Below are 26,953 nucleotides of genomic sequence, written 5' to 3'. Positions count from 1 at the left end.
CCAACACATGCTCCTCCCTATAAGCTTAGCAGCATCATAAGCCAGTTACAACATATTCTATAAATGTATTTCAGAAAAAAACAAAACAAAAAAATGCTTACAGCACCCATACAGGTTCCAATTATGAAATTCTTTTGAGTCACTGTGCATTAAGAGCATTTTAAAAATTGTTCTTAGAACAAATGACGCACATCTGCTTGCTAGTGTTTCCACAGCATCTTTAAACGCTGTGCAGCAGCAGCAACATAATCAACATAAAAAGTGGAGGAGCATTGCCCAGCACTAGCTTTATATATCTGCTAAATAAAGCAATATGAACTACTGTCCTAAAATATTATGATTGCCTCAGCTGTCAACTATTACCCAACCCAAAGGTGTAATTTGCAACATGGGTTCCATGGGGACTAACCCTTTGTCACCATAAGCCTCACTAATTACATCCACACATGGTATTTATGGGTCTAAAATGGGTCCATTGGCCAGTTGAAGGTGCAAATTACATTTTGCTGACTAATGACAGAAAATGAAGTGGCAGACAGAAAATGGCAGCTCAAATTAGGTCCCCTGTTATGTCAGTGAGGTCTTGATTATGGCACTCTGGGGCTCTGGTGGCTAACTGTGTCATTTCGTCCTGTCAAAAGCAGACACCCACGGTAGACATCCGTCCACGCTCTGCCACAGCCATTCAAATGAACAACGCCACACACATGCAGGAGCGAGACGAGGAGTACGGCTACGAGTGTCTGGACGGGAAGGACTGCACCAGCTTCTTCTGCTGTTTCGAAGACTGCCGCTCCGGAGCCTGGCGGCACGGCAGGTTGCACATCCGCATTGCCAAGATAGACTCATACGCACGCATCTTCTTCCCCACTGCATTTGGTCTTTTCAACCTGGTCTACTGGGTCTCCTATCTCTATCTCTAGGCCCTGGTGTGTATCCAGCCTTATCATACAGTTCATTACATTCTACATTATGCTCTGCGCCAGCAAGGAACATTTTTGAAGGAGAGGGACCCACTGAAACATCCAGTGATTTGATTTAAAGCATTTCCTTTAATTCTCGGATTTTAATCTCTTTAACATTTTAGTTATTTTATCTGATAACTCTGATAACAGACATAACAGACATTGCAAATGTTGTAGCATTACATTTTACTGGCATGAAGAGGTTTGTAAATGTGTTGTGAAAACATTGATTGTGTGAGCAATTAAGTTTTGTTTTGGTTTTCATTCTTTTATTTTGGACTTTTCAAAATGGAATTTCTTGTTAATTTCTTCAAAATGGGATTTCTACAAACTGATTTATTTCCAAACACGCATTCCTTCCACAGTAAACAATCCAAATAAACAGGAAGTTAGATCACACCCAACAGAGAAATCTAAATGACATTATCTATGTCTATGTCTATCATTTATTTTCATTTTTTTCACTTAACATACTAAAACACAGAATCTGAAGCACTTTAATAGAGCTATGTTAGACAGTGACATTGAAATTCATTTTGATGACGCTAATTTATTTTTAATTTATCTAGCTAACATGTTAGCACAATTAAAAGTTGCATTTTTCATGTGTGGTCAGAGAGCTGTTTGACGCTGTTTATGGACACTGCTCAACTGTACAGACACTGTATATATTTTACTATTACATAGTGGTTTACATTTATTGCATGCGCCTTTCAGGCCAAAAAAAAAAAATCAACATGTTTTATGGTCTTCTATTGTTGGCTATGGAAACTAAAAAACAAGCACTATTGATTATCATTCAGGATTTAATTCTACTTTTTTCTAGGAAAATTGGAAAATGAAGCGATAAAAATGTGCCCAGTTTTTGCTTTTCAGTTGAGGAATCATCTTTGCGTACAGGTGGGAGGATCAGCCCTTGAATTTCAGGCTAGACGACTGGTTTAATCATTTTCCTCGCAGCCATTAGCTTACAGTATATAGACAACACTGACCTCTGACCCTCTCCTCCATTTGCTGTTAAAAATGTGCATTTACATAATGACACGCTGCTGTTGTAAGCTTTTGTGCAAGAGAAACTGTACGACAACAAGTTAGGATTTCTCATAAAAACATATCACTTTTGCCCCTTTACATTAGTAGAGTGATAACTGCAGCTGCGTAACCACAGGTTGAGATTTTTGCCTTCAAATAGAGGAATTCAACTAATCTACCCTTTAATGTAAATGTCAGGACAGACAGCTGTAGGGTCCTTTGAAATCCCAACAGAAAAAGGGTCATTTTATGTGTCATTCTTCTAAGATGAGAAACAAACAAACAAAAAATAAATAAATAAATAAATAACTGACATGATAATATTGATAATAAATAAACCCTAGAGCTTCATTCGAGTAAAGAAAAGGCATCTGATTGTGTTGAGAACAGATGAATAAGCCTTATTATCAAGCATCTCACTTCCTGTCTCACTAAAAAGAAACACATTGAGAATGTAAATCACTGTATCACATAGTGAGGAAATTGATTCTCTGGTTGGGCCGAAGTTCATTATTATTTTTTCTTTTTGTATTTGTTTTCCCTTTTTCCCTTAAAAATTTCTTTCGAATGCCGCGACGTGGCGTGACGGGGAGCGGAGAACACAGCAAAAAGCATCTGAATTGTAAATGTTGTGTATGATAAGATATAACGCACACGAATTACAACCCCTTACAGGTCACTTTTGATAGACACCAGTATGCAACAAACAGAGACAGTGCTCATAAAGTATGATTTGTAAACTCACGAGGAATGGGTGTAAATCACATGGTTAATGTACATAAAATATAGAGAGAAGAAAACACTTGTTCGGCCCTTGGGATTTTGTAAAAGGGAATATATTTTGTAATTTCAACATTGTTACAGTATATCACCATACAGTATATTAGACTTATTGTATTATGCTGGACTGATCATGTAGAATACTCGGGGGTAATGGGGTATTTATTTATTTATTTATTCATCGATGGTATTTATTTATTTATTCTGTTGAAAGAAACTGTACTTTATGTTCATATAGCCCCTGAAAAGAATACACAGATTACTGTCAATTATATCAAAGATACATTTTTGTTCGATGTGTCAATGGAGCTTGAGCTTATTTATCTTGTGTTTTCTATGTTGTGATCAATGTACACTACTCTCACTAAGGCCTGTCAAACTGTTATATCTGTTGAATTAGTGAGTTGCAACATTACCTGTTGTGCAGCTTCTGAGTAGTAGATTTAAATATTTTCAGGGGGGGAAAAAAAAAACACAAAAAACAGTTCCCAAACCACCAAAAGAACAACATTTGCTTGTCTAAGTGAGTATTAATTACTTCCACTTTTTCCACCTCCACATGGGTTGTCATCGGTCTTAATATTTGCCATCATGAATAAAGCATCAGTGATGATACGAACATATGCATTTAGCAGATTATCTCATATTTCCTGGAGTTCTTTCCCTTTTGTATTTAATGGTGGTCCTGTTGTGTTCCAAAGCTGCCACTTAGTAGTCCAAACCTGTCTTCAGTGTACACATACTCTATCTCTCACATCTTTAGGGCTGTTACGTGTGTCAATAGCAGTGTAGGACCGGCCGTCATCAGTGTTCAGTAGTTTAAAGAAGTGTGACGGAGTGATTACATCTTATAAAAGTGCCAAACTGACACATGCAATAGAGAATATCAAATTATAATATCATTTGTGAATCCAAGAAAAGACATATGCTAAGAATTAGTGTTTACTTAAAGGAAATGCTAAGCAGCGAATGTTTGCCACTGCCATGTTCCTTCAGACATGGATTTGCCGGCGCTCTGGACATTTCTTTTATTTTTTTTCTTTTATTTTTTTCTTTTGGTATGGTACAGAACCAAAAGCATGAGGACAGTTGTTCAAATGTAGACCAGACTGATAAAAATGTATTATTATATCAAGGTGAACTGGAGGACTTTCTGAATCAAACTCTTTCTGACTTTCTTTACAAACCCATCATACAGATAACAGAGCATGTCTTGTGTTTAAACAGTGATGCAGAAAACAAACATACTTTCTAAAATTTGAATTTTTTTCCATGATGGTCGAAGCTTGTTTATTATTTGTTTATTATATTTATATTTTTTGTGCACTCTACTGTAAATGCAGGGGTATATAAAAGTTTATGGAAGGTACCGGAGTGTGTTTATATTCAGTAGTGTGCATGCTGAATATGTTTTCAGTCAAACAGGGATGTTTTGGAGGAACTGGGACTAATTCAAGCATCGTTTCATCTGGTCCTTTGCCTGCATCGACATGGACTTTTATTACACTGTACCTATTTTTGACAAAGTGATTTGATTTATTTTGGGACCCACAAATGAGACATATATGTGAACAGCACATGTAGATATTTTCTATTGTTATGTATTTTGTCAAAATGCAGAAAACAAAATAATACGCACTGGAAATACCGAGCTCAGTAAAAGGTATCCGAGAACAAAATAAATTTCATATGATTCTCATACATACAGTATGTTAGTTGTTTGCCATCTATGTATATTTGAGTATTATATAAAAGGGGCACTGATCAATTCTGTTAGGGTCTGCATAATATACTATACATGTACTAGAAAAAATCCTTTTCATAAGGGAATTGCACATAGCTGTGGAATTTTACAATAAAATGGTTGCATTTATCAGTGTGTATAGGTTCATTATTAATATTTATTATTAATAGTTGTGCAGTAATATTTCAGTGGAACTCTATATTTTAGATATGATATATGCCATTATGGACTTTATGAAGTTTGTGAGGAACAAGCTGCTGGTGCTGAGCCATTATTTGATTATGAATAAAGTTCCACATTTCCCAACCTGTTCTTTCAGCTAATGGAAAAAAAAAAAAAAAAATGTGCCAGACATTCTTAGAATTAACAAACTCAACTTTTGCTCTCCTGTAACTTTAAATTGGTTTCCATTATTTGATAAACACTGCACAACAGTGACAGGCAATCCCAAAGTTCAAGCCATTGACGGAGTTGCTCATTTTATACTGTCAAGAGTCTGGCACTGCAGAGTGCGAGCATGATGCAAAGGAGAGGTTGATGCTAATAGTGGATGGCACTTTTGTAGGAGCCCAAATATGGAAAGAATAGGAGCCATTATTTTACAGCTTCAATCATTTTATAAACACGGCGATGTAAGCACAGAAAGGTTCCTAATGGCAAGCAACTAGTAATTTACTGAAGAAAAATCTTTTCAACCAACCTGCACTTGACACTAATACTTGAAATTATTATGAATTCATGTCAGGCAGGTAGATTCTGCTCTGAATATAAAGGTGGTAAGGTGGTTGACAGTAAGATTCAGAAAGGTGACAGGGTACGAAGTCTACAGCCACCGCATCTACGTGTCCATTTAGAAGGTTCAAAACTTCATATTTGAACTTCTTCTCAGGCAAAGAGTGGTTCAACAGGTTGTAATTACAATAGGCGACGATGAACATATTTATCCAATTTTGTTGTCATTAAATACTGAGTCACTTAAATTAGATGTTACAATGTCCAACTGACACATTAAGACATTTTAAATAGCTATGTCTGCAAATCGTTCAGCAATGATTAATGGATATCATAACTAATTTTCCCCCTAGCAGAAGAAAAACACCTTTAACAGTCCCGCTCTGTTCAGCTGGCTAGATCTGATCTCCCTAGGGCCCTAAACAAAATTCTTCTAAGGGGCCCTCCTACCTGACCCGTGAGCCATATTAACAATTTTCAAATATGATGGTTATGATCGCCTGAGAGATGTGCATCCACGATTCCCAGTATGCCCAGCTAATCAACATTTTAAATTCAATATTTAATCAATAGTCAATGGCAATCCATTGCTTTCCATCTTGCATTAGTCCAGAGTTGTAACTGAACTTTGACTGAGAGACTAGATTGTCTTGTTTTAAAATTATGTGAGGAGTGCCTGGACTGGTCCCCACAGAGGCTGCTGTTGGAAAGTACAAGTTTCACTTTGTAGACATGAACGCATGTTAACACAAGCGGCATGGTTATCTGTTCTGAGCTGCAGCTTATAAACACTGATGTTTGTCAAAGATAATAAATTAGTTGTATTTGACTCTCACCTTTGTCAGGCACAAACTCATAGGTAAGCAAAACCCAGACAGACCAAGAGATGCACTGTTCAGCTCAGTTAGTCGGACAGACAGAGAGACTTCACATAACTGTGACACTGACTTGGAGAGAAGATTATCTGATTGCTGTTCCTGCAATTCACTCTCATGTTTTTTGTTTTTTTTTCATTCTCTTTTTGTGACCAGAAGGATCGTTCTGCTTCATCCTCTCGTCTGAGTTGTAAACAATGACACCCACTTTGACACGAGGGGGTGGTGGGGCCCTTGTATAATTTGCGGGGCCTTACGCAACTTGTGAGCGCATATATGTCCGTCCGGCTTTGTGGTTTGAAGCTCTTTTGTGGTAGGGTTTCAAGTGCTCTTGGGGGCCCTCTGGTGGCTACGGCGCTTAGCTTGCTTATGCGTCTGATCAGCTTTCCACCTCAGCGCTTGCCACTCATCTTGATGAGCTGTCAACTTTGAATTCTTTCTGAAGCCGAGGTAAACCAGCATCCCTACAGCCACCACAGGTTTTGCTGAAGCAGATGGTGAATGTTACATTTGCTGAGAAAGCATATATTTCACATACAGTGTAATAATTAGACTTATATGTACTTTTATTGCTAAATTTGAGGCATAATTGCAACCCATATATATGTGATATCCAAATACACACTAATTTTAGTATTAACCTGGGAAACAGCTAAGGACATTGGTTTAGGTGTGACATAACGCTACCAGAAGCATATTTTCATTTAATAGGACAGTTTTTATACAGGAATAGCACAGCCTGTTCCAGTCCTGTCCAGTGATTCTCTTCCTTCCAGGAAAGTGCACTTGAAACAGAACAGCAGTTGGCTGATGGACCCCTGCGCTGGCACCTCTCCCTCCACTGGGCAGGGTGGCAGCTGCAAAGGACAGCCAGTGTATCCCTCTGATTATTACACAACCGTCTGCAATGTACCACAGCACCGTGCCGTCATAGCTAGCCCTTTCATCAGCTGAGGTACAAGCTCTTCAGAGAGTGCAGAGCTGGGGGTGCAGGGACTCCTGCATGAATAATGCAACCTGCACATGGCTCACTTTTTAGGACTTCACCCCCTGTGCTTTCATCACTGCGCATAATGAAATATCCAGATATACCAGAATACACTGACTCCTGAAATCACAGCTGACATTAGGAGCATCTTTGTATGCAGATTGCTCACAATTAGGAGTAAACTCGAGATTTGCTTGTAAAATAGCAAACTACAGGAAGATCAAATGTTTTCTGAAAATACTGAACAAAGAGCACGTCGAGTTGACCCCACATGTACAATCTTGCTGCCATAAATCCTCAGTAGCAAACATAATGTATATAAATAAATTTAATTAAATTCCCATTAAAATGCCTATTGGGTCCCCTACAGTCGATGGTAAAAACTGCGTAACTGCCATATAGTTGTCACATAAATTAACAACTTGTATTTTCATGAGTCACAACTTGAATTTCCAACTTGCAGCAGAGTTTGAAGCCAGCAACACTGTGATCTTGCTAATTAGTGTTTGCCCTTAATTGCTGTTTCTGTATGTATTTAAAGAATCATTTCTCCCACACACCATTTCAAACAGATTACACTAAAGCAAAGCAAGTCAAATACTGTGTGAGCAGATGTTATGGACCAGTGGGTGAGCTCTGAGGAGATCACAGAAGCATTTCAGTCATTTGTCAGTACATTGATGAATGGAGCAGTGACTCCAGAGTCATATGTAAAATTAAAAAGGGGAGTTCAAGCAAAGGGATGAATATAGCTCAGCTGAGCAGATGTCAATTAATATGATATGGTCTAGCTGTAGCTGCCTTAAAAAATGTGGAGCCCTTTAATATATAGGATCTACTTTGAAGTGACCTCTGTAATGTTTAAAAAGTCATGATATTGAAGATACCAGTGGCACATCAATATATACATTGAAATTCATCTCATTAGAGATGACGTTTAATGATTATTGAACTTCTCAATCAATGACACACATCATAAAATCATCAGCCAGAAAATAATGTGATCTTTCACATTAGTTTAGACCTGACCCCCTGCGTTAGCGCTGAGGGACGCTGGGTTTGATCATATATGTGATTCCAGGTATTTCCCCAATTCTTCTGTCATTTCCTCCTGTGTTTGTAACATGTATTTAACCGTGTGCATGTTTCTGCCTGGTTTTTTGCACCCCTCATTAACAGCTCAAATGTAATCTGCTCGGGCTCAGTAACAGTGGGAGCAGGGAAACAGAGGGATGGTTGCATAACTTCTTCTTTTAGCCAAGACACTCTGTATAAACAGGGATTAATTACCAGGGTTTACTGTCAAGATACTCCAATCCACAATCATCGCAGGCAGATGCTGAATAGGATCCTGAATACACAAGGACTACTGAATATGCATGTGCGCGCGCGCACACACACACACACACGCACACACACACGCACACACGCACACACGCACACACACACGCACACACACACACACACACACACACACACACAGATTAAAAAAAGTAATTTTATTTACTTTTGTTTACTTATGAAGTTGTATATGTGAAAATATGTCATTGCATAAATGGAATTTGAACGTCCACTTCAAAAACACTGTCCCACTGTTAAGTCCCTAATCTCATAATAATGTTACATATCTCGTACTTCAAAAGGCCAAAGATGAAAAACTGGGATAATGAGATACTAATAAGATAAGATTTGAATTTTATATTTATTTATTTATTTATTTTTACCTCAGACTCTAATGCCTGTAAAGGTGGAGGCTCTGACATTCAAGAGTTTCAAATAACAACTCAGCTTTATTCCTTATGGCTGCAACTGCCAGCAGTCTCCTCCATAACAACACATATTCAGCTGGGATCTATTTATTTTACAGTGATTACAAATCCAAAGGATATCTAGGATTATGATATTCTTCTTCAGAAATGAAAGAACCTATAAATTTCCTATTGAATTATGTAATAATAACTGCAGCTAATTGCTTTGAATAACGATAGTAGATAACGATAATTGGACAGTTTATGTCTTTACCATCGCATACCATACTGTACTTACAGTATCTGCTCAGAATTAAATGGTAATTTTTTTCATTAGAATCCTCAAACAGCATACAGGGTAGAAAATAACAAATGATGGAGGAGAGGTTACATCCACAAACCATTGCAAATTGGTTCTATTCTCCTCTGATATCCTGCTGATATATGGTGAAAATGTACTGACAATGAATGTGAATGCTGTGTTTAGTCAAGTCATCTACCAGGGGAAAATGCTTCTATGTCCATGCACCATTTCAAAGTATTATTGTAATACTGAGACATTTTTTTCTCTCATTGCATATGATTTATAACATAGTAACTGGCACCGTGTACTTTTACTCATGCATTGCAGTATAATTTTCACCTCCATCTGTTCTACATATAGATTTTTATAGCAACTTTTTTTGCTATCCCTATCACTGTAATCGTCTTCACCTTTCTCGGAACCACACGCAGCGAACACTAATGCAGAGAAGTGACATATGTCTATACAGCAGCTGGTAGGAGACAGGGTTGCATGATCAAAGACGAGGAGAAACACGGCAGAAAGAAAAGCTCAAAGGTTTCTGAGGAGACATTTCGAAGTTTATTGCTCACAGTGATCTAACAAGTTACTGAACAACAAAAATCCATATTTGGTCAAAAAAATAAAATAATAGAAAATGGAAGGAGGAAGGAGGGGCTATTAGGGCAAGAAGGAGACCACTAAGGCTGACTGTCATGGGCTGAGAGACCTGTCAATCACGCAATAATGCCCCAAAACATATCCCTAAATGACATCTAGGTGTTCTAAGTTCAAAGAGAATCCCTGCTTTGTTTTCAGGTATGAAAAGCCCTTTATTTTCAGCTGCTAATTGAGTCTCTAGTGACTTAGTATAAAGAAAAACAAGCCATACTGACAGTGCTAGCATCTTTAAAATGCCACTGAAATGATCTGATGTGTACGGCGGCTGATGTTTTGTCCAAAGTGATTTACAAATGCGATGTATTTGAGAGTAAGGATGACGGTACCATTGGTACTTTGTTTCCTTTCTTACCATTTTCTGAGCTCAGACCTGACCCACATAAAAAAACTCTTATATATCCTTCGTTTTTCAGCATGAGAGATAAGATCCAACACAGTGTGACACCCTTGTACAATGTCTTTTTGTAGACAAGGTACATTTACCAGGAAGTGAAAGCACCATAAAGCACAGGTTTTATGGGCAACTTAAATTCAATGACCCTTGATGCTTGGCGCTGTGCACCCTAGGCTTCCCATAGTCCTTGCTTTTTATCTTACTACTTGCTTTTAATCTGACCTTCCTGAAGCTTTGGAAATTGAATTTGAAGTTTAAATTTGATTTACAGATTTATAATAATTTAGATGAAAGGAAAAAAAAAAAGAAAAATCTATACTGCGCTATTGTATTCTTTTTACATGGATAGTGATACCTAAAACGGTGATTTCATCTTACTAAACTAAGCTTCACAGATATTTTTGCACCACATCAATAAAATGTAAATTTAGACACAAAAATATGAACCCGTTGGCAAAAGCTGACATGAAGAAAGACAAGGTCTATGTTCTCGTCTCTCAAGGTCCAGAAATGGCATTGGCAAGTGTCTAAATTTGAAGCAGAACAGTTACACTTCAGGCGCTAATGAAAAACAACCAACGGCTGAAAAACAAGGTCATGTACAGCTGGTCACTTAAGGCCATGAGGGGTAAATCTGGGCCAGTGGCGGACAGCCTGCTGGGAGCACCGGGACATTTCCCAGTGGCCTGGGTCATTTTGGCCTGACGTCAACAGTCAACTTGATAATACAGGAATATAAGAGGTCGCTGGTGCAGCACATCAATAATAGAATGTTTGATTTCAGTCACAAGATTTTTGTTTACCCTGGTTCAGAGTGAGAGAGAGCAAAAGAGAGAGAGCATAGTGAAAAACTACTTTCATCCACCTAACGGTCTGTTAAGTTTATGATATATATAATTATAGCCAACATTGGGTTCTGCTACAACTGTATAGTACATATGTAGCCTCTACTTTCTCCTTTAATAACATGCAATAGCTAAAATGATAATAAAAACAATATTCATATTAATTTTCTTCTTTCCTCTCAGATGAACATAGTGGCCAAATCTATAACTAGTCTGGTGGCCCATTAAAGGGTCAAATAGGGTTAGCTGACACAATTAGCTGTCTGGTGGTTTTGCTTGAACAGGGTAGCCAGGCCTGAATTACTGTTTCAGTCTGACCTTGATCTGGACCAATACACTATTAGCATTTAGTGATGTTCTCTCTTGGCAAATTTGACAGGATCAGCAGAATTTACATCTGCTTACAGCAAGCTTTTTACACTTCTTAAAGAGGCGCACAGAGACAAGCTGGAATAACGACAACAAGGTAAATCAGGAAGATGCATGTGATGATGCTGCAATCAATCAGGCATCTTAATGGGCAAAATTGTGCTATACTCCACTATAGTGGCACAGCCCTGAGGGTGAGCCATATCCACAGGCTGATTTCATAAATACTTAATTGTTTTTTTTTTTCCTTTCTCTCTTCTTTTCTGCAGTTATTGATATTATTAAAAGGTTGTGGGGGATTTCACTAAGTTTCTCCACCACCAACAAGAGGCAGGAGGCCCATGTCTTCTACTTATCTATAATGGCTAGGCTGGAAAACTCTGGATCAGTCATTGGGCTGAGCTCGGCACCCTGCAGGCAGCAGCAGAGGTGAGAACAAGGACTGTACTGCATCCTGAATAGAAATCTACCCAACACCCACATCCTCTAAAGTTATCACCTTCATCGCTCTTTCTATCATCACTCTGAGGCGTAACTTGCAGTATTACACTTTTAACAGCAGTTATAAGACTGTACACGTCCGCCCCAAAAAGCCTTCCAACTTGGAATGTGAGCAGTGTACAAAATACTTTGCAATATATTTTTTTTTCTTTGTACAGTGTGTCACATTTTTGTACACACAGTTCTGGTGCCGTTGTCCAAAATGTAAACTGTGAAAGTATTGTATGTAAATGTATCATCTCTTTATCCATTCTGGGGTTATTTTTCCTACTTTTCTTCGCCATATCCTTTTGCTATTTGCTGATGCTGTTGAGTTAGTTCCCCCCGCAGGGATCATTAAAGATTCATCATATCTGAAGCATGAGGTGGAGGTGGAAGTTGTTAAGTTGTTACTTGGGCTGAAGTCTTCACCATTTCACATACAGTAATAAAATGAGGTTATTTAAGGTCTCCTCCGTCAAGGAAGCCGCAGGTGTTGCTCTCTGCACGGGAAAAACACTGGGGAGTGGGAGGCAGGGAAACATGCACATTTTTATTTTGGATCATAATACATGTATTATTGATGTACGGCTGGCTGACTTTGACCAATTTCAAATGGGATTTCACGGTATTCATCCATGTTTATTTATATCACAGCAACAGTGGCAGGTCGGCTTAGATTTCTTTCTCTAAGAACATAGAGGGCAAATGTCATTTGGATGCATGAAAACAACATGATAAAATTATGCAGTTCGTTGTTGTTGTCCTCCCAGGTTTTTTTTTTTTTTTCAAGCAACCTTCTCCAAAGTTTTATAAATAATGACCAGTTTACCTTATATATGTAGTTGTTAAAGATCTGAAATTACTAAATGTTTTTTTAAATATAATCATGACAAATGTTGTGATACGCTGTACATATCATGGGTGTCGATAGCTCAGTCAGTCATATATAATGTTCACACACTACCAAATTAGCTACTAGCTGTACACCTGTCTGAAAATGGTGTGATTCCATCAGCTAGATCATTTATTTTAGAGAGACGCTTTGTTGGTATTTTTAAGCCGTCTACTATTCATGTTTTCACACAACCCAAGATAATGCAGACATGTGTTTCTTTTCAACAAAACCATCTTTGGCCGAGTCTAACTAGGCAGGAGTTTTATTTCGTAGTTGGGCCGAATCTTGGAATTAACAAAAAAGTAGCAGCAGCTGGCTAATTATGCCAGCAGCAAGTTGTCATCGGAGCCAGTTGTCGAAGAATACATTCACTGCATGTGCAGCAAGCGTTTGATTTAGGATTTAATTTGGCATAAGAAGGTTTTGGTTAAAGGTCATCACGTGCTGAGTTCATCAAGGGTTCAAGACTTTGAAATAATTTAAAAAAAAAAAAAAAAATGTTATTAGCAAGTTAACTTGTATTTCATAAGGACTATATAACCAAGCTTTTTTGCTGTGATGGGTACTGCAAAACTCCTGAGCAGCCTGCGATGGCGGAAGGCAGGAGTTATTAAAAAGACATTAAAAAAGACATTAGACATCAAAGATGTTATGAAGTGGCATTATGACCTACAACAGTCCTGTCAGAAGTCATTTATGCCTTTACTCCACCATCACTTTCAAAAGATTAGTAGCCATGTACTGGGAAACTTAAAATCATTAAGCTTCCTTTGTAGTGAATAATCCCACTTCCCTACAACCCCTCAGAGCCTAATGGACCCTGCGCATCTACTCTGTTCCTTATTAACATGCTGGCCCTGCAGGGAGAGAAGGCTGCAGGTGTAGAGATATTTGAATCTCTAATCTCTCACTCTGACTGACTTCTTCACTGTGACTAAATCTGTGAAATTAGAGCAATCTGTTGCTTTGGGTTACTCTGCAGATAAGAGTACATTCTGTCTGATGTTGATTAAAACAGCCTTGAAATCGTCAGAAAAATCCTTATTTAGAAACTACTTTGCAGCTCATATAAAAAATAAAAAAAAAAGAGTTTCATAGCTACAATAAAAAAAAAATGTAAGAGTTTTACTTGGGATTATCTACACTTTACTTGCAGCGCAGACACGCTAGCTTTCAGCCTCCCTGTGGGGCAGCTACCTGTTCTCATTCCATTTAGTCTACACTCTCTGGTCTTGCAGGTGTCCTCTTACTTAGTTCTCCTGTACCGCAGCATCAAGTCTTATTGATGAGTAATGAAATAATAGCGAGGGAAACACCGTGGCTCAGCATCCAGTGACTATCAGACATAATCAAAGCCTGATAAGTCGAGCCAATACCATTACCGGGCCCGTTTCACAGTTTGGTTTCAACATTAGCCGTGGCAGTGAGCTTTGACGGGATTGATGGAGCGTGCAGACAGGAGTGACAGAATGTTATATACGCCGCCGCCCCCACCCCCTCGCAACACAAACGCATCACCTTGTACTAGGATATAAATTGTTGGAAAGAGTCAAAAGTGCTTTGACAGAGAGACATTCGAGAGCTGTTTATATATCCTACGCCACACAAAGAAAAATAAAATAAAAATGCACACACACAGACTCAGGATGGTGATCCACAGCCAACATGTGCAAAGTTTCCTGCTGCAACTTTAAAATAGACTCAGGTAAAACGTATTCTGCTCTTACTGATGAAGTTTTGCCACAAATTTTTAAGAGTGCAGAGTGTCAGAGCGGTGAATAAATGTACTGACATGACGCATCATCTAACGCCTAGTTCACAATCCATCAGGTAAGTTTTCAGCCATCTTACCAATAGGTTAATTTTTCTTTTTTCTTTCATACCGAGCACCAATGGCAAACTTTGGGCCCTAATTTAGAGTCAGATTGATACTGCGTGCGCGCACACACACACACACACACACACACACACACACACACACACACACACACACACACACATACACGTCTGCAAATTCAGTGACAAAATAAAATGCAGACCTTCAGAAACACGCAAAACACTGGCATGTTGTGAGGACGAAACAAGTTGTGACAGGAGCAGCATGAAAGATATGTTTATACCCAAACACACACACACATCTCTCACACACACATCTCTCACACACACACACATACAGACGCGCACAGTCTACTGTTTGTCTTACAATACCTTCGGCAGCTGCCTTTTCTAATCTATCAGCTGAGTAGATGAGCTGATCTGTCAGGTCTAAGCTTGGTTCAGGGGATGGTCACACAAAGGGCTGTCAGATGTTTGTTTTTGTTTTGTTTTTTAAAGCGCTGCCACGGCATCTCAAGTTTTGGTGTTTTTACAGTTTCACATCATCATGCATTTGTCAAATGGTGAGGAAAACAACCTTTCGGTGCTAAAAGTTATTTTTGAAACGACTTGTTAACATTCTTTAACCTCCCGAAATATGAACCAGTGAGCACTGCTTCAGCTGGAGGCTAGTGTTGGTTTCAACTAATAGACAATCAGTGCAGTTAGACTTCATAGAGCTTCAAAGAGCACAGCCAGGCATAGCCTCAAAACTCTGTCAATGCAGAGCAGCAGCTGAGACAGATAACTCCAATGAAATATTGTGCTTTTTTTTCTGTATATCATACAGACATATACACTGAATATTTTATATTATTGGATTTCAAAGAGCTTACGGACAAACTCAAGTTGCTAAAAATCTAAAATATGAAAGCTATAGCGAACCCTTTCAGTGAGACAGTTGAGTGTATTGAGTGTGTGTGTGTGTGTCTGCATATTTCTACCTGAGTGGCGTTGGTGTGTATGCACCACATCTACATCCATGTCTATTCCTAAATGTGTGTGCTTGCATTAGATGGGTGGTGGAGCACACTTTTCGACCACACTGCCCTTGACACTACCTCTCTCCATGTGACTGCCCCCGCCTGGGCTCCCCTGAGGCGATGTCGCTCCAGCGTCAGACCTGTCTAGTCGAGAAAACTGGATCTCTCTCTCCCCACAGGGCTGAGGGCCCGTGGTTGCGTGCCTTAGATATCTCCTCCGCTGGCTGTACACTCCCCCCCAGGTCCCAGTGACTCACCCAAGCACACAGCTGAGTCACTCCCATAGGGAGAACACAGATAAGACACAGGCACAAACATACTGCAAAAGCACATTACTTATATATTTTGGGATATATTTAGAAATGGGCTTTGTATATATAAAAGGATTTGGACAGAAATGTGTACATATGATGAAATTCACTCTCTATTCTTACATTTTTTTTGAGAGGTTGAAATCTCAAATGTGTGTTGTTTCTTTGTTCACATATTTCCTTCCTCCATTGCATGTCTGGGTACAGGTCACAGTATCATCAGGGTAAGACAAAATGCCCTCCCCAGACACTTCCTCCAGGCCCTCCTGGAAGTTCCTGAGGCATTCGGGCTAGGTGAGATAAATATTCCCTCAAGCGTGTTGTGGGTCTGCTCCTGGGGTTTTCTCTCACATGGACTTCCTCCACAGGGAAGCTTTAAGGAGGCATCCTGGTCAGATGCTTGAGTCACCTCAGTTGACTCCTTTTAGTCCAACAGAGCAGCACTTTTACTCCAAGCTCCTTCCAGATGCTTCCAAGAATCTTACCCTGTGAGAGTCATTCCAGGACATGGTATCAAGGGTACCAGTGTTTTCATGACATGAAGACACTCAATGTCCTTGCAAGAGCAAAGAGCTACTGCTCCTTGATGAGGACAGCATTTGAAATGCTTCTCCTGACTCAAAGGTTTGACAAGTGGTTGAGCCTCTTTTTTAACAACCTGGTATTAGCTTTCCCAATGAGGAACTTGGAGGCAGTGTGATAACCCAAAAAGGGGGGAACACCACCTAGTCACCTAAGAATTTAATGTCCTGGTCCATTAGTTCTTGGGGTGCCATCATGACAGGTACCAATGACTTTTAAGCCACAGCTCCAAGCAGATGTTAGACATATGGCTGACAATGATATATGATATGATGTCTCTTATTTGTTTGTCCTGTTCTGGTACCAGGTTCACCTACAAACTAACTTATGGTAGCACAACAATCTTCCTCTCCAGGTGCCCCCAGGTGGCACCATATTTAAAACCCCACTCATAGACTCCAAAGGGACAGAATACTTCAAACTGCTCTTTGTCACAGGCACAAAGAGGCAACACTCATTCTCTGGGAGGAACTCCGGCCCAACAGTGTTCAACCAGGAGCTTGTAACCATCCTTACACCTGCCCACCACGACCTCTCATCGTAGGCAACAAAGTAGCTGGAGACAGCGCAGAGCCTCTCTCTTTCCAGTGGGAAAGGCATTGGGCAACTTCAGACCGATCTGTACATACACTGCCGGCAATCATGCGTGTCTGGATATATGATCAATTCACACAGTACATTAGCTTAGATAAACATGCACACACTAGCATATGACAATTCACTGATTTCCTAACGACCATCACAAAGTGAATGATCATCCTTTCAGCTTTTCTGTTCTATTGGGACATCCGAGATCCTATAATTATAAGATAGATCAAACACAAATGTCTGCACACTCCATAAGCCATGGATGAAACTCACACACACACACTGCACAAACACCCTTATGTGCATGTACACAAACTAGATAACGCACTGATGCAGGCCTAGAAGTATCATCCACGTGACGACTAAATGTAGACCAGCAGCGTCCAGGAATTTCCCGTCCAGCAATTTCCCGTAGCGGGGACAGAGACGAGGGGGGAAGGCATCTGGAACATGGGCTGTTTATATAACACTGTGTATTTATGTGTGCATGTGTCTGATTCTGAACTATGCCACATGTGGGGACAATTTTTTATCTTGTTATCCAGTTGAATATATGTTATATGATTATATGTTTTCTGTCTTCTACGGTCAGTGGGAACAGTGGCTGGGTGTTAGCGTTGTCACCTCACAGCAAGACGATGTGCATATCCTCCCAGTGTATGCATCAGTTTCCTTCTGGTGCTCCAGCTTCTTCTCCCATTCCAAAGAAATGCAGACTAGGTTTAATTTGACACTCTAAGCTGACTCTATGTGTGAACCTGAGTGTGAATGTGTGACCCAGGCCTCTTACCCAGTCATTAAAATGAAAAGGATAAGTGGTTTAGATAATGGATGGATGTTTTCTTTGCCATTATGTTGAGGTATGTGTCACTAACGTTTAAAAAATTAGCACGAGCCTCGAGTGGGGAAAAATGATCAAATAAATCAAAGTAATGTCCCTTTGTACCGCCTTGTGTGTTCGGCATCCACATGATGTTTGTAATGAATTTTCCCAGAAAAGTAAAATCTGAAAGATGAGACGATGACTACAACAACAACAACAACAACATCATCATCATCATCATCATCAAGGTCAACGAGTCACTCGCGATTTCCCCCCTCATTCAAACAGCATTATCTTGAAGCCTCTGTCACAGCCATGAGTGAAAAATATTGTCAGCTGTCTGATATAATCATTTATAAATATAAATGTCAGAGCAGATGTTGGGATGAGCACAGTCATTGAATTCAAATGACTGTCTGTGTCAAGTCAGAGGATAAATCATGAGCATCGACAAAAGGTCAGGTGTTTAAGGAGCTTTTTTATTTAATTATTTACTCTCAACCTAAAAATAAATCCACGGAGTCCTTGGGGCGTGGGATGGCCTTTAGGAGTATACTCAAGAAGGCAGCATTGATTGATGAGATTCCTCTAGATGGTAATGTGAGTTTAATCAGATTTTCTTTGATTGGTTTCTTGATTTCCCTCTCTCTCTATCTCTCTCTCTCGTTATACTGTGCGCTCGACACTCGCAGTGACAAAAAGCGTGACCTTCTTTTGAATGTGCAGAGATCCAGGTGAAAAATAAAAAATAAATAAAATAAAAAATAGAAATGACACAAATGACTGATTAAAAACTGTAAATCTATGGTGCAATTTATAGGTAAACTCAAGCTGCTTTGCACCTGATGAACCTTTTAAAATAAGTCCGCGTAGCACCTGACAGATGGAAATGCCAACCGTTACATCAAGGCTGTTCAGTGTAACACAACAAGCATTGCCCAACTCCAAAAACACTCAGCTATGACTCAAGCATGACTTAGCTTAATTGAATAACATTAGTGCTCTTCAGTTTGCCCATATGCTGTTTGTTTCTGATGTGAAATAGAGTGCACCGACTGAAAACCCATAGAGGCATGCAAAAAGGGGATGGGGTTTTAAAGAACTTTTTCTAGCAGCTGTCCCCCCCCCCCCCTTCACCCTGGACTATTATTAACTGTGTAGATGAGGTCAGATAAACAACAGTGTTTATTGAGAGAAAAAAAACAAACAAACAAACAAACAAGAAAGAAAACATTTAACCTGTCTCTATCAAGCATATCCTCCTCCAGCAATCAACCAGGATATACCGAAACCTTTCCTGAGTGATGAAAAAATATCGGCGGCAAGAAAGCATTAGACTGAAAGAGTAAAAGAGGAGATGACTAAACCAAAAAAAAAAAAAAGTTTGATGAAAATCGAATGAGCCAGCTGAAAAAGCGTGTTTTGTCATGCACAACCAACAAGCATTAAACTTCAGCTCATATTTGCATTGCTTCAAACAACTGAAATGAATATTACAGCGCGCATTCTATAAGAGAAGGTAATATAATTATGCTGAAAGTCATAGAAAGTTGACTGAGCGAGCTTGCTCTTTTGAAAACTCTGTTCACATTCATCTATGTCCATATTCACACCTGGAAGCTGCCAGTACAGCCACACTTCTCCACTGCTGATAAGTGAATACCTCCCTCAGCTGGAGTAGGGAGGAATTTAGTGCCTGACTCAAGGACAAACAGTAGAGGGGAGAGTGTTTCATTTTAGCAACCCATATTTTTCCAGACAAACCATAATTTTGCGCTGGCAAATTCAGCATTCACAGTTCTCTGACTCCACGCAAAACATAAACTTGACTCAACAACCTGTAATCAGCTAGATGGCTGGATACTCCTCGTTGATTACATAACCAAATGCTGGAATGTCTAGCAGCAGCAATTAAGAGTGGTTACAAAGGAAGTAATTTCCCACCTATTACGGACAAACAGAGCATCATCATTATCGTTATTCACATTCACACTCCTAGCAGCTGCCAAGTGCAACCACAAGTCCTTACTGTTTTCAAGACCTCCTAAGGCAGCCCAGGTATTCAAATGACCTTATTGACTATTTGCTCAACATTAGCTGATTGTTCACCAATTAAGCATTTAAAGAAAAAATTGATGAATTTGAGGCTGCTTTATCACATTTACTAAATACAAATAAATGAAAGGAAATAAATATAGAAAGAGACCTAGCAACAAATCAAGCCACTTTTTGGCAAAGTATTAGCCCTTTTTAACCACAGTGACTCTGCAGTCCACCTGCCCGCTGTGGCTGGGGCTCAGCTGTGTTCAGTGAGTGGGAGAGAGCAGACACATTAAATTGACTCCACAGCAGCCAGACGGAAACAGGTAACTTATTCGCTGCATGCGACAACAGTATCGTTTAATAGGTGTAGTCAATCATACAAAGGGCTCACAAGACCATACGGCACTGTATATTCAGATATCCTGTCAGTAATGTATAGTGGAACATGATAAAACACACAGTGGAGCATTTTGGTCTCTCCCTCTGCGCATCAAGAAAGGTTAATCTGGTTTTGAGGTCACGTGCCAATAACAAACTGTATTCAAGTAACATGGTTAGTCAACAACATTTTATGGCTAAATATTAAAAACAAGGGATGTGAGATGTAACACTAGTAGTCCAACAGTGATATCATGTCAGCCTTAAAGCTTACTACTGCTCTATTTGTAATTGCCACTTTTAAAATATAATTTGAAGACTACAAGTGAACATTATAGTTACATTGTAGAACACCTGATACCAAAGATCACTGTTTCAGACCGAAGTTGGGCATCACTGTGGAACCAAGAACTCGTGGTGTCGCATTGGTTCTATCTCATGACTACTGTAAGCTTCCTGCCTTCCCCAAAGCAAAGGAAATGATGCAAAACTCATTGAAATGTTACACCACTCTCCCTTTTATCTCTTCATCTCTTTCTTTTCTCCCATGAGACTTTGTGGTAATGGTGGGCTCTGGCCCCTCAGGTGCAGGCTGACAGAGACCACATTTTAATCTTCGCTGCATTATATGCTTTCTTTTGTGACATCTACTTAACCCCTCTTGGAGACTTCTTCAGATGGATAGATTGTTTTTAATCTATCTTTTTTCATTAAGTTTGCGCTCGGCCTAACCACCATTGCAAAGTGACCCTTTGGCATCCTGCTAAAACAAAAAATACTGCAAAGTGCCTCTGATTTACCTACAACATTTTTACCATCTCAGCCCTTTTCAGCTTAATAGCTGTTATGCACATGGTGAATAAAACTGGGTCACCAAACAATAACCCATTCTGAAGAAATAATCTGCTAATCTTAGTGATAATAAACACTACATGTTAAACATTTACATCAGAAACAACCATCTGGATATTGTGTTCACAGACCTCTATGAAAAAACATTCATGTTCTAAAAAATGAAATTACTTTTTCAAAGGACAGTTACAGACAGTTACAAAAACATAAAAAAGGTTGGTCATGGATTTATTTCATGAAAATGTTCATAGTAACATGAAACAAAGCAACACTTCATCTCAGGTTTGTCACAAGAGAGTCATGGTAGTTTATCAGTCTATGTACATGTAGGCATGATAGGTTGGTAGCTCTTATGGTATATTAAGGCAAGGAGAGAAAAATAATATACTGAAGTAAAACTGAATGTTACTGAATACTGAAGTAATCACAGGTGTGACCACTAAAGTAAAGAAACAGCTCAGCAGATTACCTGCTGCACAAAAGCAGTACTGTGTTTGTCAACTGCAAAGAAGAAAAAAAGAAAATTGCTGCCACTGAATTACCTTAAACACATTTCCACTCTTGTGTGTATGGCATTACTGTTTGTTGTCCAGATTGCTGTCAAGCTCCACTTTACTCCTCTCTATTTGCCTGATTCATCTCTGATGCTGAGGAGGAGGACGGTGAAGTGGAGATATTGAAGGCGGTGGACTTTTATTTCTCTCACAAAAATTCTGCAGACTCTCCTGATTGGAGGGAGTGCAATTGATGCTTTTAAATAAGCCAGTGTTTAAACACTGTTTGCATCCATTTATCCTCTCAGCACCCCCTCTCTCTGTGGGTTTCTCATTTTCTGTAACTCTACAGAGTCGCTCCACATATGCATTTACTCGCATTGTAATGAAAGAAGATTGCTAAAAATGTTTTTGTCCTCTGTGGAAAAAAAATAATTAGTCTGTTTATGTGTGTCTCTCCCTACACTGAATATTAATATGCCTGGCGGTAATCAATTGGGCATTGCTTGGTGGCTTGCTGTGAACCATACAAGTAGGTGTTTATCCTCTTGCCAGCTGAGTCTGGAATATAAACTAAAATAAACAGCTCTCTCATTTTTACTAAAGTGAACATCACTAACCACAACACATTTCCCAGGTATTCTGTACTCTATTCTGTTACTATGTATGACTCAAAAACCTACAAACTCACCTGGCTAAACATGGCTACTAACCTCTTAAACCTCATTTATTTCCTTGTCACGTGCCATTTTTTTCTAGTGGGGTTCAATTTCATCCAACTCTCTGTGGGTCTCTACAAAATGCAAGTAATCACAAACAGCAATATTGCAGTCCCTACCCCCTCAGTATATGACTTACATTGTGGTTGCATGCCTTTGGCGGCAGCCAAGACTGGAGATGTGAAGGTGCATTTGCCACCAGCGTTCACAGCGGCCCCCTCTGGGAGCAACATTCAGCACATACAGAAGCCAGGCAATAGCTCATAACTGAATACCAATACACCTCTTTAGATCCCTGTTGCTACCCCGGCTCTTAAGCCACCTTTGCTAGAACTGCCGGTAGGTAGCTGAGTGAATCATATTACTGCCTTCACTGCCTGTGTTATTGCCAGAGGCAAAGGCGTATGGAAGAGACATGATAATTAGCCCGAGAAAAGAGTTGTCTTGAAGTTGTCCTTACATTGTCCTGGTCCTGTGACCACTGTATAATCAATTGCCTTTAAACCTCGTTAACCCCTCCTCACCTCCGGTATATGTGGCTCATTACAAGGTCAAAGGTTGTTCAGATTGACAGCAACTTAAATTCTTGTCCACATCAAAATATTTTTAAAATATTTACATATTTCATGAGTTATAGGGGGGGAAATGACTGACAGACTCTAAAAGCCACACTGTACTTACAATAGTTCTCACATAATCAAGAGAAAAAATCTTCCTCTGAAAAGATGAGTCAATGAGTAAATGTGTGTTAAAAAAGGTAGTAAAAATGACAGCAACTGACCAAATTTGTTGTAAACAATATGATCAAAAGATAACTTCCTCCTCTCAGTTATCTGGCACGCTTAATTTAGGGAGGCACATTTTAAACCAGAACTGAGTGTTATGCCGCAAGACCTAAAGTTATAGAGAATGAGAGATATGAAAGTGGAAAGATGAGCCATCAGAGAAGAGAGAGTCCCTGAACCTTGTTAACATACAGACACACACACCACCTGTCTTGGCCTAAAGCTAGAGCCAACTAGCACAGGGATGCTGCTTGTTCAGTGAAGCTGTCAGAAGCTTTGCTCCACCCTACAGATGTGAAGGTGTGCATGTAAGTGTGTGTGTGTGTGTGTGTGTGTGTGTGTGTGTGTGTGTTTGTGTGTGTGTGTGTGTGTGTGTGTGTGTGTGTGTGTGTGTGTGTGTGTGTGTGTGTATGTGTCTCTCTCTCTCTGTGTTTGGGCAGAGAGCTGCAGTGAGCCGCTGTGCAGGAACAGGGGTGCTGTAAGATCAATCTTTTCATGGAGATCAAAGTCAGGCTCCTGGCACTAATGATCTGATGTGAGCAGCTGGATGGTTGCCACTGCAGCCACTGACCAGGCTAAAAGTTTTCGTTTGGACTAAGATAGATGGCCTTGTTTGGCCGTTCTCTGTTAGGAGGCAGGCATGTTAGCAAACAGGACATCAATGGAGTGGCTAACGGTGCAGTAAGCTGTGGGCTCTCAGTACTCATGATGAAAGCGAGTTCCTGCCAGTGTAAGGAAAGTACAACAGACACCACAGACATTACAAAGCATATAAGAAATTAAATTTACAAAGGCAAATAGTTCCATGACCAGTTATGCAGCAGTAAAATTAAGATCAATATATGGCACCAAATTACTATATATTGTCAACTTTCTAGTTACATGGAGAAATTAAAAACTATGTTACATTGATAACTGCCATTATTGGTAAATAATGGCACATAATTAATGGCAATAATCACATTCATGTCGATTTTGTTATATGTGGCACATGACACGACTCTTTTTTATTAGGCCTTCTTACGGTGGAGCTCAAGCTTCTCAACATTTCATGAAACAAATCGTCAGTAAGATTCACAATAACATTGCACTGAGGCATTTTAGTGTATGGCTTTCTTTTCAGTTAACGTCCTTTTTTCAAGCTAAGCACCTTTTATAAAGCGATGCATATACCCTGGAACAGTTGTGTAAATACAAAATACTTTCTTGATGGTGAGGTCATTTCTTTTCCAGAGATAACCACTGTATAAGCACAATGTGACACCTGCAACCACCATCAGGATAAATGGATCTCTTTCCCCTCACTATTTATACTTACTATTGCTTTCAGAGTCCACTTTTTCGCCCCCCACCTCCTCTTCCTTTGTTCTTACACACAAACACAGAGAGCTATCCTGTCCTGGTCATAACACAAGCACTTGATTTCACCCAATTTTGTATTTTCCGTGCGGTGGGATATCCGCTGGATTTCTGCTCTCTTATTGTGAGACAAGCTTTTGTGAGTATGACAAAGAGACCTGTGCCTACCAGGAGGCCTGATCTGTCCTAATGGGGCTTGTCTGGATTTACAGAGGCTTTCGATTTCTGAGAACGCGCTGCAGTCGATTTCACAGTCATACCAGCTGGCCGTGCAGAGGGGCTGCCACTTCCATCGAGGGAAACTTTTCAGTGGCAGCTGGTGATTTTGTACCTGGGTGGGGCTACAGGCACTGAGGGCTTGTGCTTACACACAAGCTGCGCTGTTGTCCAGCATGGACTACTGAGCTTTGACTTCTAACTATAGGGGGCTGTTACATTTGCTCAACAATTGAAGCAGAAAAGACAACACACTCCATTCAACAGCTCAGCTTGGCTACTTAATCTGACTGTCTCATTTCAAACCAAGAAAGACCCACTAGAAAACAAAAACAAACCTAGGAGTTGAGGAAAACATAAATAACTAAATTCAACTTAAATGCTGGATATACATTTATCACTATTTTTCATAATGATTTGACATGATTGTCACATTTTGCTTTTCTGCTTAATAATTAAAGACCCAGTGATAGTTAAAGCAGTACAAATTTGTAATATACAATAGTTGACGTAAGAAGTGGCAACAGTTTAGCCTGCCATGCCATCTTTTGACTTTATTGACCTTAACTTTTTATCACGTTATCTCCGTCAGCTTGATTAGAGTAGTGGCATTGGCTAATATTGTGCTAAATGTTAAGCAATGCCCCTACAAGACTATTGTACTACATTTACGTAAACAGAAGGAAGATCATGAAAGACAAAGTTCAAAGTATCGCAGCGTGTTCCACTCGTATCGATATTGTAGAGTATTGTAAGTATATACACCATCAAAGAGTCAAAGAGAGAGAGTTTCTACAGGTGAAAATCACATACCAGTATCGCACTGTATTCAGCAAACTTCACCCACATTTACACAAATCTCTTCAGAGAGCACCTATACTCTCTCGGTGCCTGGAAGACAATCGAGTCAGCTAAACAGCCCTAACAAATTACTCTCCCTAAACTAGAGCTGAATTGGATACTGGGAAGACACAGCAGTGAGCAACAGCTTCCCTTGCTCTAGGGTAAACTAAAGACTCATGAGCCCCATGCTGGGACAATACACCCGGCAACCCATCAGTGGCTCAGTGATGGAAATAATCAAGTGGCTAGTAAGAAACTAAATTCTAGCGACGCTCAGCAAATTGTGGGCATGTACCTCCACTGCACTGGCTTCCAAAAGCCTTAATACCACGGCCGACTCTAAGGGGGAAAATCAACAACTATGATATGCAACTTTAGTACTCTTAGAATGACAAAAGCTTGATGGATGATAGAAAGCTGGCAAACAAACACAGTACATGCACTCATCGTAATCTCATCTTGCATAATCATAACAACCACTGAGGGCTAAACACACATTACCCATCTCGCCTGACCTCCTTTGGTCAGTCCTTTGGTCAATACAATACGATAGAATAGAGATTGAGAAACCACAGTACCATGTTTATCTTAATGTATTTCCAGTTACAGTAGAGACCCTGTTACCCCATGTACATGTAGTTGTGAAATGCTTGTGCAGAGTTTTCCCCAAAGCCATGTCACTGAAGAGGCAGACACTACTGAATGCTCTTTCATGTGACATAAATGTTCATTGATTTTCTTTCTTCTGAAAAACAAAACCTCAACACTGAATTATTAAGAAGAAACATATGGAAATTGGCGCTGGAGCACTAAAGGCATATGTAATAGCACCAAAGGCACATATAAATGAAACTTGCATTAGCCTTCTGACTCAAAGTGTCTTCTTGAGACATTTAGAGTGTGAGGCAAAGAAAACTCAAGGACATCCTTGAGTTTTCTTTCCAAGGTGAAACAAAATGTGGTTACCATTATTTAACATTTAAAGTCACATTTAATTCTGTTTCATCTCTTCCACAATTACATTCTTTATTTATTTATTCATTTACTCATTTATTTTGCAGATTCCAGAATCCAATATTCTTATTTGGAAGCTCAAAACCAGCTATTACCTACAGTAGAGTACATACATCTGTAAATCAAGAAAATATCAGAGTTACTACTGCACATTCAAATTGTTGTAAGTCACTGAAAACTACTACATATAAAGAGTTAAAGATTCAATACTTGAGTTCTTGCTGGCTAACAGTCAAGTGACCAAGGTGCCATTGTGACTTTATTTAACATTTTT

At 39.5% G+C, this 26,953-nt stretch overlaps 1 protein-coding gene and 1 long non-coding RNA gene across 7 annotated transcripts in view; one reads left to right on the top strand and one right to left on the bottom strand.

Annotated features, from left to right (window-relative positions):
• Positions 1 to 4,650, top strand: part of gabrg2 (gamma-aminobutyric acid type A receptor subunit gamma2) — a 49,501-nt gene extending 44,851 nt beyond the window's left edge. For 2 of the 4 annotated variants that reach the window (XM_056397712.1, XM_056397709.1), the window contains one exon: positions 642 to 4,650. In XM_056397712.1, the coding sequence (XP_056253687.1) occupies positions 642 to 923 (282 nt within the window). In that variant the 3' untranslated portion in view covers positions 924 to 4,650. The remainder of the gene's footprint in view (positions 1 to 641) is intronic. The other 2 variants (XM_056397713.1, XM_056397711.1) reach the window with 1 other exon arrangement.
• LOC130182648 (uncharacterized) overlaps positions 1 to 26,953 on the bottom strand; it is a 305,937-nt gene that overhangs the window by 90,875 nt on the left and 188,109 nt on the right. The window lies entirely within an intron of this gene.

This window comes from Seriola aureovittata, chromosome 15 (genome assembly GCF_021018895.1).
Source record: "Seriola aureovittata isolate HTS-2021-v1 ecotype China chromosome 15, ASM2101889v1, whole genome shotgun sequence".
NCBI lineage: Eukaryota > Metazoa > Chordata > Actinopteri > Carangiformes > Carangidae > Seriola > Seriola aureovittata.
Note: the sequence above shows the minus strand (reverse complement) of the source record. Positions and strands in the feature narration are given on the sequence as shown.